Genomic DNA, 14,770 nt, shown 5'->3' with positions numbered 1-14,770 from the left:
GCCATCACTAACTGAAGCCGCCTTCAGAGTTTTGCCTTTTAAAAGCACCTCATTTCTCTGTAGAAGAGGTGTGATGGTTTTGAAAGCCTTGGAACTCAAGCCTCATATATTCTCTATGCAAATGACAATTAACATTGATGGATATTGCCTAATTCAAGTGTAGAAAGAGAAAAATGCTGAAAACAGATTAGATAGCGAAGTCTCATAAAGACTGTAATTTGCTTTTAGAGGAAGAAGTGGGGCAGATTTGTGGGAGACACACCCAAAACATCCACCCCCCTGAACAATTATACAGGCCTATAAAGTTGGACTTTCTGAATAATTCCAAATATTACAGCAAAGTTGATTAAACTCATGGCCTGAAGTATATGTCTACAACAGCCACGCTAAAAAAGCCCAATACTTGCAAACAAGCTGACACATTGACCCATCTGCCCTTCACCAAAAGGGACAGCACACTTGACCTCCAATAACCTAAAGCTGCCATCTCATCTTTTCATATTTCCAACCCACTCAGCTCCCCAGCAGCATTCCCCACACGGCTGCAGAAGTACATTTTTTGCCAGTACAACACAGAGTGATGCGTCAGAAACAGGAAAGGCACAACTTGACTCGCTTCTTGTAAGTATTTTAAGCTCAGATCTGCCTCTCAAGTGACTTTGAGGTGAAATAACCACCACACTGGTTAAAAAAGTCAGGTTTAGAAGTAAAAATATTTTATGTTTCAAGAAGCCCTAATGAATGAAACCAGAGAGAAAATAATCAATGATCTTAAAAATTATAAATGTAATATGTTAAAATGTTAAAAATGTAATATATTAAAATTTAAATTATGTTGGCATTGAGATCAATATTATTACTTTCATAGGGTATCATTATTCTAAGTTTGAAACTATTCCACTACTAGCAAAAAAATAAGCCAAGGCAGAAGTGCTTTCAGATTACCAAAAGCATGTTCATATACTGGCTGCCTGATAAGAAAGGATACTTTGCCTTTCTTTGTGATGGCCTTTATTAATGCTTTAAATTAGCATTAGACTGAGCTGTGGCTAAGTGGCTTTCTATCCAGCTTCTCTGAAATTCCTGGCTTTGAAATATTAATTTTTCAACATTACTTCAAGTCAAAATAGTATCATATTTAACTCTAATTTTATTCTGATAATTAGCATTTTCTTCTCTCTCTTCAAAGATGGTTTTGCTGGGAGGATATATTGCCTCAATACTCTTTGATCACTAAATCTCTGCAGAAACCTTTCCACTTCCAGCTCATTTCAAACTATCCCAAAAATGTTTTGGGTTATCATTGCAGTCTTTTACCAGTGAAGCAATTTTTAGTTTCTTCATTCTACATCTCCTATGGCTACAGGGCCTTTGGCATGACTTAAGGGCTGGGGGTTCTGAGCATGAATAACTGTTGCTTGTCTAGGTCTCCAGTCTTGTTAACTTCTGTTTCCTGAGAAGCACCACACAAATACACTCATGGTTGCTCCAAAGAACTGTGTGAAAGCAGTCCCAGGCTAAATTAAGAGCCTGAGAATCTTGTAGAGCAGGGTGGACACCAACTACATTACATGATTTCCTGTCACTGTTAAGACGGTCGTAACAAACAGAAGAACACCATGTATTTGAGAAGTCTTATCTCTCTTATTTTTGCAGCATGCTGTCTTTTTATACCTTCTCACAAAGTTAAAAATTAATCAACACTGGTGTAAGGTGGTCTCCACCACTGTTTTCCACCAAAATCTAACTGCAAGCCTCTCATTTATCTCTTCTTCTCTGTTTTCATGCCGACGGCCTTGACAGAAATCCTTTCAGGGGAAAAGCCAACTCTTATCAGCTTCTATTCTTCAACTAACTCTTTCTGACTCACAGACCAGCTGTGAGCCCCTTCCACAATTTCCTTCTTCAACAGACAATGTGAGAGTGTTCTTCAAAACTTCTCCACTCACCTTGCCATTTCCAGTAGCAGAGTTGTACATCTCAAAAGCAATTCCCATCAACCCGAAGATGTATCTGGGAAGCACCAGCTGTAGTCCAAAGCTTCATATTTCAATAATGTCTTGGTCTATTCAGCAACTTAGAAGCACTGTACAGACCTGTGCTATTCTAGAGCATACAATACAGCAGGGTCCAGTTCTTGTCTTAAATCAATATATTAATGAAAATAGAAGAGGAATATCTCTCGGGAATATTTTAAAACCCAACTGGAAACAAGGGACTTCTATAACTAAGGAAATGAATATATTGACATGCTACTTAAGGGAAATTATGAAAGAAATACCTATTGATTGAATACAATTAGCATTCATTTGAAATAGAGTTGCTAGAACTTTTGAGGGCAGAAACAGAGCCTGCTGTTTGAGGGGAAGCAAGACATGAATATATCATAATTGAATCTATTTAGAAAACCTGCTGAACAATTGATACTACTAGAGTAATTACTGGTATCCAAAAGGCAAGAATGGAGTTTTATTTGGTGAATATTACATATTGCAATATGGCATGCATAATATTAGGGAAAACAGTGCATATGTCATTCTGTAATCAGATTTGGGAGCCCAAAACTTGGATGACTCTAGGAAATGTTATGACCCGCTGGTCAGGCTAGATGATTTTACATCTCTTCTGGACTTACAACCTCAAAAACAAAAACAAAAGTCTGAATTGAAACATCCACCTACATATGTGATTTTTTTTTCTAAAACTTCAATCATGATATAAAGACACAAGAAACGCAACCGGGCAGACCAAAGAAAAAAAAATACTGCAGTTTTACTTACACGTACCTATATAAGACATGCATGGCATACATAACCCTGTTTCCAAAGTGTACTAACACCTAATGGAAAAGTTTACTTAAGTCACCTTATTTAATACTGACATGAATAATAACACTTAGTAATTATTGCCCTTTATATGATTTTAATATAGTTTCAAATCATAATTTCTTGACAAACAAGTAGCTTTCTAGTGGAAAAACATAGTAAATATTAAAAGCAACATAAGCCATTTTAGGAACAAAATGCATCTTACAAAGACAAAAAAAACCCCCAAACAATCCAACCCAAAAAGCCCAAACCAAAACCAAAAGCCACCAGCAACCATAAAAGCCAGACTTCTGTATTCCCTGAAATCAGCATTATGACTTAAAGCACATATCAATCAATACTTATTTGAACCATGTGAGAAATATTTCAAAAGAATTAGTCTAAATGTTTTTCTTTAAAGGGTGCAACTGAAAACAAGTATCTTTATTTAAAATAGGTACGCATAAAAAAGATTCAAAAGAAATATTAACATTGCCACAACTTGCTCTTTGCATAAATTTTCTGAAAGTGAAAGGTGTTCTCTGAAACAGCCTACTACTAAGATGCTAAAGGAATCTAGAGCCACAAAGAAAATAAAAGAGATGCATGATACTATTTCTGAGTTGAAAATAGCTGCCCATACTTCAAGATGGATCTTACTCCTAGGAAATTAATTTATCACATCTTTTCCATGTGTTCCTATAAAAATAAAATCTGCCAAAACAAGCCTCTGCTAGGTCACTGCAATCCTGCTCAGCTTCCAAGGGAGCAGTTTTCTGTATGCCAAGAACCAAGTACTGTGAACTACATATGCCTGGAGACTTCCAGGAAAAGCATCCGCTTCATTACATATTTACTCAAAAGGCTCCCCAGCAGCTATTTCCACCTTCAAAAAAGCATCAACAACAGCTCTCTTCCCAGGATGTTTGCTAACAAGTGAGCTCAGAAGTCTCTTTTGTAGGTGGAAATTCCCAATCAGAAGCACATCATACTTTTTGCAGCAATAGTTGCATCTATCACATATATTCTCACAAATTAAGAGTTCTGATATCTCACTTTTTGTTGAAGAAGTTTTCCCATATTTACAGATAAAAAACCAGATGACAAAATGCAAGGAGAAATGGCCTTATGTTTTCTAAAACCTATGAAGTATTGGGCCTAAGGTGTTTCCCAGTATATCGTAAGAAAAAAACTCCTTCATCCATTTCACAGAAAACTGAAATTATGTCTTCATTGCTTGATTTCTCTTTAAAGAACTTGATACTGTCTAAAAAATCTCAAACAAACACAAAAAAAAAACCACACACAAAAAACCCACACAAAATAACCCCAAAAGAACAGCTTTCATTTTCACAGAAGTTATTTAATATTTCTCTTCATAAGGCCTGCTCAAAAACGGCTAAGCCAAAGGTCACGGCCTGGCATCTCATGGTTTCTTAGACAAATGTTGAATGATCTTGACCTTGCCTCCAGCAGTGTGATCTAACCTTAAGAAAGTTCACAGCAAGGGATGAAGAATGGATTCAAGTTCCGTATCTATCAGTTCTGAATAGCATCTCTGAAGTCTGAAACCCAAACATGAATCAGCACGCTTGTCCAGAGGTAAAGCACAAATGAAATGGCCTGTATTTCAAAGCAAGGAGTTTTTCATTTACATTTCCCAAAATCAAAATAATTCCTCAACAGCAAAATTTCCCTTTTGACAGATACCCTCAGCTTGAAAAGCATGTGGCTAAATCTTCTTATTGAGTCATGACAATCATGTGTGTCACTTAACATTTGACATATCAAGCACAACTTTTGCCCCAATAAACTTTTTAGACCAAATAAATCAGTTCCTCAAAATGTGACAGCACAGGGATATGTGTTTTTCAAACTAAGCACAGCAAAACTTTAAATTTTCATTATATCGTTTAAATTTCACGTAGGAGATTCAAGTAAAACAAATAAATACAACATTTATTACCCCTTCTCTGTGCCTTTCATGTATCCTGCCCTCTTCAAAGAATGCAAACACCTCTTACTTTTTTCCATATCATAGATACCACAGTTTATTACCATCACTCAGTGACAATGTTCTATTTATTTTATATGAGAAGTAACACATGAAGTTACCCCAAGTGTTCCAAGAGAAAAAATACAAGGAAAACTTTTAAAGCTAAGCATCAGCAGAGAAAAAGAAAATGTAATATACTTGATTGGTTGAAAACCATCCTAATTATGACTGATATGTTGAAAAACACCTTAATTTCTCAATATTGACAGTACTTTTGAATAATTGTATCTGTGTAACTCTAGTTATATTTTTGGCTACAATCAAAAAGCATGCAGAGCAAAATCTCATACCAGACAGTAAAGTAACTCCTTCCTTCTTCTAAAAAGCAGGTGGCTACCCATTTGAACAGTCAGTTAGAAACTTAACTTCATTTACTCAACAATGGAGAATCAGTGCAATGTATTTAATCTGTCTGAAGACCGGGATTGTGGCATTACCTAGAATTTTTCCAACAGAACATTAAATAATGGAAGTGTGTCAAAACACACAATCTTGTAAGGAAAAAGGCCAAAAGTAGGTTGGGGGTGAGGGGGTTTGTGGTGGTATTATTATTATTATTGTTGTTGTTGTTATTGCTATTGTCATTATCATTGTTATTGATATCATTATTGCTCGGTTTTGAGTTTAGTAGAGTCTTCCAGCTTCAAGATAGGTCTGACTAGAGACACCTACCAAGAAGCAAATTTCCTTAAGAGAACACCTGTTAAATTTTGGTACCTTGTATTACAGTAGTTCAAGACAATATCTTTTTAGTTAGCAGTACCTTAGGTTAGCTGGCTAGGCTGTTCTTGGTGATAAGTCAATGCAGAACTACTTTATTATTGCTGTAGTTCACAGGAAACAGAAATAACTTTGCTAATATATTACCACTTGAAATCCTTTTCATCTGGTGGATTCAGCAGCAATTTCCTCTGGTACTCAACTGATTTATAGGGGTGGAAGGTTCATTTGTAAAACACATAACGAGGTATAAACTAGTGAAAATCACAACACCAAACAACAGAGAAGTTCTTGTCACTATTCCATACTGTGATTCACATTCCAACATGCAAACATAGCTTCTATCTATGTAATCTCCCTGTACACTTTTTCACCATCAAAGAGTCAGAAAGGCAAATACTTTTCTACAAAATAATGCAGTGACACAGGCTGAAACACTGGTACACACCCAAGAAATATCATTGACATGGAAGAGAAAGCAAACATCTAAACCATGGTCAATTTTCTATTCCAATGATGTGCCATAAATCCCTAGACAAAGCTCCACATTATAGCATTTCATTTTTGCACTCCTCTTTTCAGAACAGAAAATATGACTAACCTCTACCACCCAAAAGAGAGAACTGGCATATAGAAAAACAACCAAGAAAGAGGAATGTTATAATTTTTATAAGATCTCTAAGACTCAAGAGCTATTACTCCAGTGCTGAGAAATACCATAAGCTGAATTCATGCATTAATTTAAATCAAGAACCAGTGAATGTCTTTGGCAGAGAAAGATCAGTACCTGATAAAGGAAGAAACAATTTAAACACCTTCAGCAAGGAGAAAGCTGCCTAAAAGCAGCTGATTTTAATGTCTCTCCTTGGAATTCCTGTTGATGTGTCAAAACAAAGGAGGCAGTGACAGAGACCAGTTGTTTGCATTAACTGAAGTATTAACCATCTCCTAAAGTACAAAAAGGCATTAAAAGCAAAATCTCTGACATTCAGCCCACAAAAATTTACATTAAAATGTCAAACCTGTCTTATTAGCATCAAGCAGACCATCACACTGAAGACATTTTCCTTGAAAGTTTCTAATATTTTTGTTTTAATCATCCAAAAATGAGTGTCTCTATCTATACCCAGTTTTGCCCTGATACAATCTCACCTCAGGTTTTACCCAAAACCCCCAAAAACATGTATATAAACTTTAAAATCCTAGGGCCCTTACTAATCCTTAAAAAATTCTACAATAACACATCTTGTCCACAATTCATTTGTCTATAACTCTTACATGCCAGTATACTGTAACTCCACACGCAGATGCCAACAATAAAAGGAGAGAAATCAGAAAACCACCATCCACAGTAAAGTGTGGAAGTGGAGAATAAAATGAGCAATTCAATTAAATTATATTAAATTTACTGTAGGAAAGCTTCCAGAAGTATACTAAAGCATGAAGAAATGGTGAACATTCTTTGGAATATGCATTTGTGAACTAAATTATTCAGATACCAGCTATGAAACATTTTTTAAAAAAACCAAAAAAAACCAGTAAATCATACTATTGTTTTCCAGCCTACAGATGCATCACTTGCCTACCTGTTCTTTGACTGAAGCTAGAATGGCAGAGGTTGTCTCAGTTTCGGAGCCATCGCCATTGGATGTGTTCAACACAGGACTAAGGGAACTTGTCTTGTCAGAAGACGAGGGCTGGTCTGGAACAGGCATAGTTTCTGCAGTTCATGGAAAAATAAAACAATGGATTTGTTATCATAAACCTGATAAATAGCAGACTCATATAAATACAAGAATAATAACTCTCATTTAAAGTAAAAATCATAGTAAAAATTATTATTATTATAATTAAAGTAAAAATTATATATAATTCTATATTGTAGAATATATCACTTATTTAAAACATAAACAATTTCTGAATTAAAAAAAAATTCTTAATTAAAAAAAAAAAATCAGCCTTACTCTAAAATAGTTACCATCAGTACCTTTGTAAGGATTCAAATAATTTATAGCTGTGATTTTTGTATAGTATACCAGTGGCAACATACAACATAAAATTATAGTATCATGAAAGCAATGAAACATGAAACGCTTTGCAAACAGAAACCCAAAAAATGATAAATGAGAGAAATATAAGCTATCTAGTGTTTACTTGCTAACACACGTGTTTATTTAACATGTATTATACTTTAAGCCTAGATAACTTTCATACCCTTTCTTGTAGTCTAATTTTGCCAACATTTTATCTGAGTATTTTTACGAAAAACACACAACAGTTGTTAAGCCATTTTTAAGATCTCTTACTAATAAAAAAAAAAGAAAAAGAAAAAGAAGAGTCTTGGCATTTGAAGACATTTCTAGCATTTCTTTTCAGAGGGCAAAACAGTGGTGTGACAGTGGAATGATTTATCTTTCTGAAGGCTAAGCTATAGTGCAGCATCTCTGTTTAAAAGTCACTATAGGCACATCTCCAGAGGCAGAGACGTTGTGCCACATTCCAGAAGTAAAGGAGCAGAGAGGCAGTTTGCATGGTTATGCACAGGCACGATAGGATAAAATCAGGTTCATGTGGGAGCTGGCCAGAATTATTCTGTGCAAGAGAAGTGGCCCACAGGCTGCCAGCTGGATGGGCCTCATAAAGAGCAATGGGGATATTCAGAGCAGTCACCACTTGCATAAGAAGCAAAACTCCCGCCTTGGCTCTATTCTGCTAAAATATAGTAAGCTGTATAGTACAGCTTTTTCTTGAAGAAGTGAGAAGGCTGAAAACAGTAGGAAAGGGTAGGGTAAAAGCAAATATAAAATTCAATACCCAGCCCAAGCATCCCTGCATCAGTCTGCCATGGAAATTAGATCTCTAAAAGAAGGGAAAATGACATTCTATAAAGCTTTGTCTCTGAAGCCACAGTGCTGCCCAAGAGGACACAGCTAGCCCAGCTGGGTAGCATTTTTCCAAAGCTTCCTGAAGCTCAAGACACTGACATACATATGCAAGACAAAAACATGAAAACAGATTATTCATAAAAAAGCCAGTTATTTGTTAGAAGAAAAATCTCCCTAAATCTCAGGCTAAGTTAGTTTATATACTGAAGAATGTGATTATATTTAATTTTAATTAAAGAAGCTACATATTTTCATACAGCTTACTTTTTGTAAGCAAATCTTGCTGACAATGTTAAATATCAAATCTTTGGCTCTGGTAATGCCCTTGCTCCAGACACCAATACTATTTGAAGTTAAACTAGAAAACCTTGGGGGGAAAGAAAGGTTCCTTGGGGGATCCTAGAAAACCTGCCTTCTTCTATCACAAGTACAAGCAGACCAAACAAAACTTCTTAACAATTCCAATACCTCAATCTAAAAGGACTTCTTGGATTACATTTTCTTGGGTGTTTTTTGTTTGTTTGTTTGTTTTTTTTTTTTTAACAAAAGAACTGACTTCTGTTATAGGAATTTAACTAGTTTGTGACATACAATTAAATTTGCTGCCGTCTTGTAAGTACCGGAGAAAAGACATGCAGGCACACACCTATAAATCTTTATTCTGTTACCTTGCTTTCAAACCATCCAGTTATTATATTTTCTTGGTAAATTAATAATTGCATTATCATAACAGAAACAAAAGTAGTTTTCTTTTTGGTGTGGCTATTTACATACAACAAAAAATTACAAATGGTCTAATAATTGATTTTGTTGCCTTTTTGTAAATTTTGCAGAGTGATATTTGCAGAAATCACTGTAATGCAACACTCCTTGCTATCAGCTCTGTAGCCTGTGAAGTCTGAAGGAGCCCAGGGGATCCAAGCACACAAGCAAGGACAAGTGCAGCAGCAGTCCCACCTGCCCGGCATGCACTCGCTCCAGGCGCAGGGAATCCGTGCTCCCTGCTCGGGGCAGCTCACGTGGAACTACAGCGGCATGAGGCTCCAGGAACTGCATCCCGACACTGCGCTGGGCCGGGGAGGAACACCAGTGTTATGAGTAGAAAAGTTGCACATTTTAAAATAAAAAAGTTACAGAGTTCACAGATTGGGCTAGTTGCTGCCAGGGTGGAGTTCTAACTGTTGGTTGTTATAATCACCCGTCGTTTTTTTTAACTACCTGTTGTTGATGGTTAAAATTCCCCCTTTTGTCGAGTGGCACCCTGCTTGCTTCCTGGAAGTGAAGAGGAGGGGACATCGGAGTTGGCATGCAAATGACCTTGGAACCAGCACGCAAAGAAAGAAGCCACTCACCAAACCCCTAAAAACAACGAGCTAACACGGAATTGACGGATCAGGGTGATGTCTAAGTGTGAGGAACAGAATCCAGCATCCACTAAGACCCTTTTTACCCTCACCCTAACCTCAAAGATGTCGGCTGGACACAAGACCCCAAATGTCAAGCCAAAAGTGGGGACTCTCGTTATGCTCTTGTGGGAATGGAAGCCCCAGCTCTGCCCACAGACCAGTGGACAAACCTACACTTTTCTGTGAGTGTGTTGTTTACAGGGGTCCTGAGTGCGTTGTTTACAGGGGTCCAAGGATGAGGGAATGGACAAGGACCTGACTCCATGATTCAGAAGACTTGATTTATTATTTTATGATATATATTATATCAAAACTATACTAAAAGAATAGAAGAAAGGATTTTATCAGAAGGCTAGCTAAGAATAGAAAAGGAAGGAATGACAACAAAAGCTTGTGTCTCGGACAGAGAGTCCGAGCCAGCTGACTGTGATTGGCCATTAATTAGAAACAACCACATGAGACCAATCACAGATCCACCTGTTGCATTCCACAGCAGCAGATAACCATTGTTTACATTTTGTTCCTGAGGCCTTTCAGCTTCTCAGGAGAAAAAATCCTAAGGAAAAGATTTTTCAGAACACGTCATGGCTACACTTTTCCTGCTCCTCCGTGCCACTCCTGGAAGCAGCAGCGAGTGTGAATGCGACCCGTCGTTTCTTCCCACCCGAGCTAGTTTTTAATAAAGGCATTAAAAAGGAGAAAGATCTCTTGCCCTATTTATTTCAACCAGAGCTGTGAATGAGGCGCCTGGGGAAATGTTTTCAGGCCCCCTGGCTGGGAGCAGCTCCCCTGCTGCACCCTGCTTTCGGTGCCATGCTGAGGGAGCTCTCTGGGAAAAGCCCCTTGGCCTGCTCAGCCCATCCCCACGCTGCCCCAGGGCTGCCTGACCCCGGCGGGTAGGCTCTGCTGAATTGGCTGTTCCATAAACATCACTCGCCCAAGGAGGTAAAACCCAGCAAGGAAACGAGACTAGAAGTCCAAGACTACACAAATGTTTGCCCTAGCTACACCAAAATGTTTGCCCGAGCACAAACACTCCAGAATATTTAAAGTCTATTTGGGAGTGACTGCAGGGCTGCATGGCCAACGGGGAAGCTGCGCTGTAACCAAAAAGATGCTACTGGTACAACAATAACAAACAAAAATAGTGAGTTTAAAACAATTACATTCATAAGACACAGGCAGCAGCTGTCTGCTGCTACTGTTAACTTCTTTTAGGGCAATATTCAATTTCAGTAAATTTTAATTTTTAGGCTGTAAGGTTTTTTTAACTCTTTGTTTTCACCAAAGAACACTTCAATAACTGCTTTGTTAATCTACATTTGCAAGCATTAGTTTAAATGGGAAAAAAACCCCTGATTACATAATCAACTACTGTCATAAATTGTATTGAGTTCAAATAGGTTCAGTATCTGGATAGTAGCTAACATTCTGCAACCACTCCATGTTTCCATAATTTGTGTTTGTTTGTTTTTAAATATAGACATTAAAAGATGGGGGAAGAAAAAGATTTTAAAAGATTTTTAAAAAGGCATGTTGCACATGTCCCCTTCATCTAGAAACAGAGAAATCAAAATAAATGTCTCTGACATTAAAAGGAATGTTTTGTGCCCCTATTAAAATATTGCTTCTGGACAGAGAATGTAATGTCAAACATCTGAGTTCATTTGTTACTATAGTTCTTCAAGGGGAAAGGTTGCAGCCAATAGCACCTAGTAGCCCAGTCTCCCTGGATCTACAGTTCTGGGATATCCAGCTGAACTGTTAACATTATAGACTCTAACAGTTATTTGTTCATTACATAAATTTGTATGAGATACAGAAAGGAAACACAGAATGAATTTTCACAAGCTATAGAGACACTACTGTACTGAAGGTACAGTAGATTTTAAAAAAAGCATGACTCAGCAACATAAAACTGTTTCAACAGCAAACATCAACATAGCAAGCACTCGCATTTGCACATCTGTTCAGAAATGAACTTTTAATTTAGCTCAGTCTTCAGCATAAGAAATTTTACATTCTCAGGTTTCAGTGGGACCTAAAACTGCTAGTACTGTAGAATTACAAAAAAATATGGTTGAAATGAGCCTCTGCACCCCTAGCCCACTACCAAAGCTCTAGACAAGGCAGGTTTTTTTCCTCTCATTTCACATATTTAACACACAAAATCAGTCCTGCACAGCCTCTGTCACTGCAGCCTCTCTTAGCCACCTCCCTCTGCTCCAGGCTCTACTGGCCTTATCAGTAGAAAATTTGCTTTGCTGTTTAATACAATACATTTACTCTCCCTGTTTCCTCCACTGTTCAGCATGGGCACAAAAAACCTAATAATTCCACCAGTTGTCTTCAAAAAAGCATTTTCCCACATAATGATAATGACCATGGTACCTTTCCTTCTTCTCTGGCTTCCCTTCTCTAAAAAATCTCTGAAAAAGCCACCCCAATGCTTTTCATTTTTCATCATAAATTAAGTTGGCTGATAGCCTTTTAACCCACACTCCTGGCAACTTAGCACCAAAAACAAAGGGAAAGTTAGAGGGAGTACAAGAAGAAAAAGAAAAGCGAAGCAGCTTAAGAGAGTATACCATAGCTGAGAAACTGCTAGAAGTAACTTGGCTACATTTAATTTCCACAACAGCAACACTATTTTCTATCTGTGCCACAAAAACACAGATGAAATTCTGTAAGTCAGAGCATAAACATGCTCCTGAGAGAACCGAATTAAAATTCTAGGCAATCATAGACAGATGAACAGGGAAAATACTACCAGCCTTTTGGGAACATACTGGCAAGTCAGACATAAATAATTCATGGCTTCCCGTATTCCAAAGCGCTGGCAAAATTCTGTCTAGAGTTTGACCCTTTAATTTTTTTCCCTGTCCTTCTAAGAGCATCTAAAAACTTAATCTCAATTAAAAAAAAAAAAAGTCAACAACACCGTAAATCCGGACGAGACCATCCTCTCTCTCCCAGCTGGGTGCAGGTGTCCCGTTGTTGGCTCTGCGAGTGGCCGGCGCTGCCCGGGCCGGCCCCAGGCGGTGCCAGCGGCTGCAGCGGCCCCAGCGCAGGGCACGGCTGAGCCCCTCAGCCCCGGGGAAAGCCTGGGCAAGGGAGGGCAAAACGCTGCCCGGCAGCCAGGGCTGAGCCAGGGGAAGCGAGCGAGAAACAGCCCTGCGAGCCCCGAGGGGACAGCGGGAGCAGGGCCGGGGGCAGGAGAGACCCGGCAGGGACGGCCCTGCGGCCTGGGAGAGAGCCCGGCCGGAATGGGCTGGCCCTGCGGCCCCTGGGAAGGCCCCAAGTTGGGGCAGGGATAATGTGAGGAGGAAGCCCAGTAGAAAGCTGCCCGGCAGAGATGGACCTGGAAGCCATCCAAACATGATCCATGTGTGCCCAGGTGTCCAAGAAGGCAATGGCATCCTGGCCTGTACCAGCAATAGTGTGGCCAGCGGGACCTGGGAAAGGATCACCACCCTGTACTTGGCACCACAAATCCTATGTCCAGTTCTGGGCTCCTCACAGCAAGAAGGACATGGAGGTGCTAGAGCGAGTCCAGAGCAGGGAGTTTGAGGGAGCTGGAGAAAAGGAGGCTCAGGCGAGACCTTATCATTCTCTACAACCACCTGAAAGGAGCTTATGGCTGATCTCTTCTTCTAAGCACCATATGATACAAGAGGAAACAGCCCCAAGTTCTGCCAGGAGAGGTTTAGACTGGATATTAGAAAAAGTTCTCCATCAAAAAGGTTGTCAATCATTAGAACAGGCTGCCCAGAAAACTGGTGTAATCATCATCTCTGGAAGTGTTTAAAACACGCTTGGTGTTTTAAACCAAGATGTGGTGCTTAAGGACATGGCTTCATGGTGGACTCACAGTGCTAGGTTAATGGCTGGACTCAATGATCACAGAGGACCATCAGTTTGTACCTCTGTGATCCAAATCTTTATGACTAGATCACACAAATATCTGGCAACAGTAATAGCATGACATTCAGAACCAGAGAATAAACGATGGCAAGACCACATTCCTTCTGTGACTCTTGGGATGGCAGTGGAAGCTGGATGGCAGACACCCTTCCTTGTAGGAGGATGTCATGCCTCCTCTGAGGCATCCAATGTAGCTAGTTCCAAGGTCAAATTGCAAAAATCTGTTCAGGCTAAACTCAGGCACAGAGGTCCATTCTACACCATAAATAAATCCTTAGGTAAAACAAAATAGTTATAGGATTTAAAAATGCATATGAAAATGGCAGTGTCAGATGATGAGGTTTCACTTAAAAGTTTAATTTTCCACACACACTTTGCATAGATTATGGGCAGAGATTTGCTACATAGGGATCTAAAGAAGTATAGTCATGAAGATGTCATTGGTGAAAGCAATTTGGTTGCATAGTTGTCTAATTACACATTGCCAGTCTTTCTGCTCTTTCATAGATGGGATAGTTACATCTGCCTTTCACTGATCTTATTCTCCTCCTCCACATCAGAAAAAAACCAAGCTTCATTCACAGAAAAAAAATTTAGAACTTAAGAAGCCGCAGCATTAATGCTTAAAGAAGGAGAGGATGTTGCTTAAAGAGACAGACTTTCAGGTTTAAATATCAGATTGAAGTTCCTCTAAAAGCAACTTTGTTAATGATGTTTAAGTAGTCTAATGTTTTATCACTCTTTCATGGGTAGAAAGTACATATAGGCTAAAAAAACTCAAACCAATCAGTTCCACAATGTCTGAGAATCCATGGCAAAAGCCAAGTCAGGCACTACACTAACAACTGCATCAAATCATGGAAATCAGCAAATCCAAGTATCTTTCTTTAATAAAAAGATATTGCAGAAAAAACCACATACACGGCAGTGAGTTCTTCCTGTACAGTGAACCATTAATCAGTGAGTGCATTC

General features: G+C 38.7%; 1 protein-coding gene across 6 annotated transcripts in view; it reads right to left on the bottom strand.

Moving 5' to 3' along the window:
* The window catches only part of CTNND2 (catenin delta 2), a 637,583-nt gene that overhangs the window by 508,515 nt on the left and 114,298 nt on the right, over window positions 1-14,770 (bottom strand). For all 6 annotated transcript variants that reach the window (XM_071454189.1, XM_071454171.1, XM_071454196.1 and 3 more), the window contains exon 2: window positions 7,170-7,303. In XM_071454189.1, the coding sequence (XP_071310290.1) occupies window positions 7,170-7,303 (134 nt within the window). The remainder of the gene's footprint in view (window positions 1-7,169; window positions 7,304-14,770) is intronic.

The sequence above is a fragment of the Agelaius tricolor genome, unplaced genomic scaffold, assembly GCF_023055355.1.
Source record: "Agelaius tricolor isolate 1412-34295 unplaced genomic scaffold, bAgeTri1.0.p SCAF_2, whole genome shotgun sequence".
Lineage (NCBI taxonomy): Eukaryota > Metazoa > Chordata > Aves > Passeriformes > Icteridae > Agelaius > Agelaius tricolor.
Note: the sequence above shows the minus strand (reverse complement) of the source record. Positions and strands in the feature narration are given on the sequence as shown.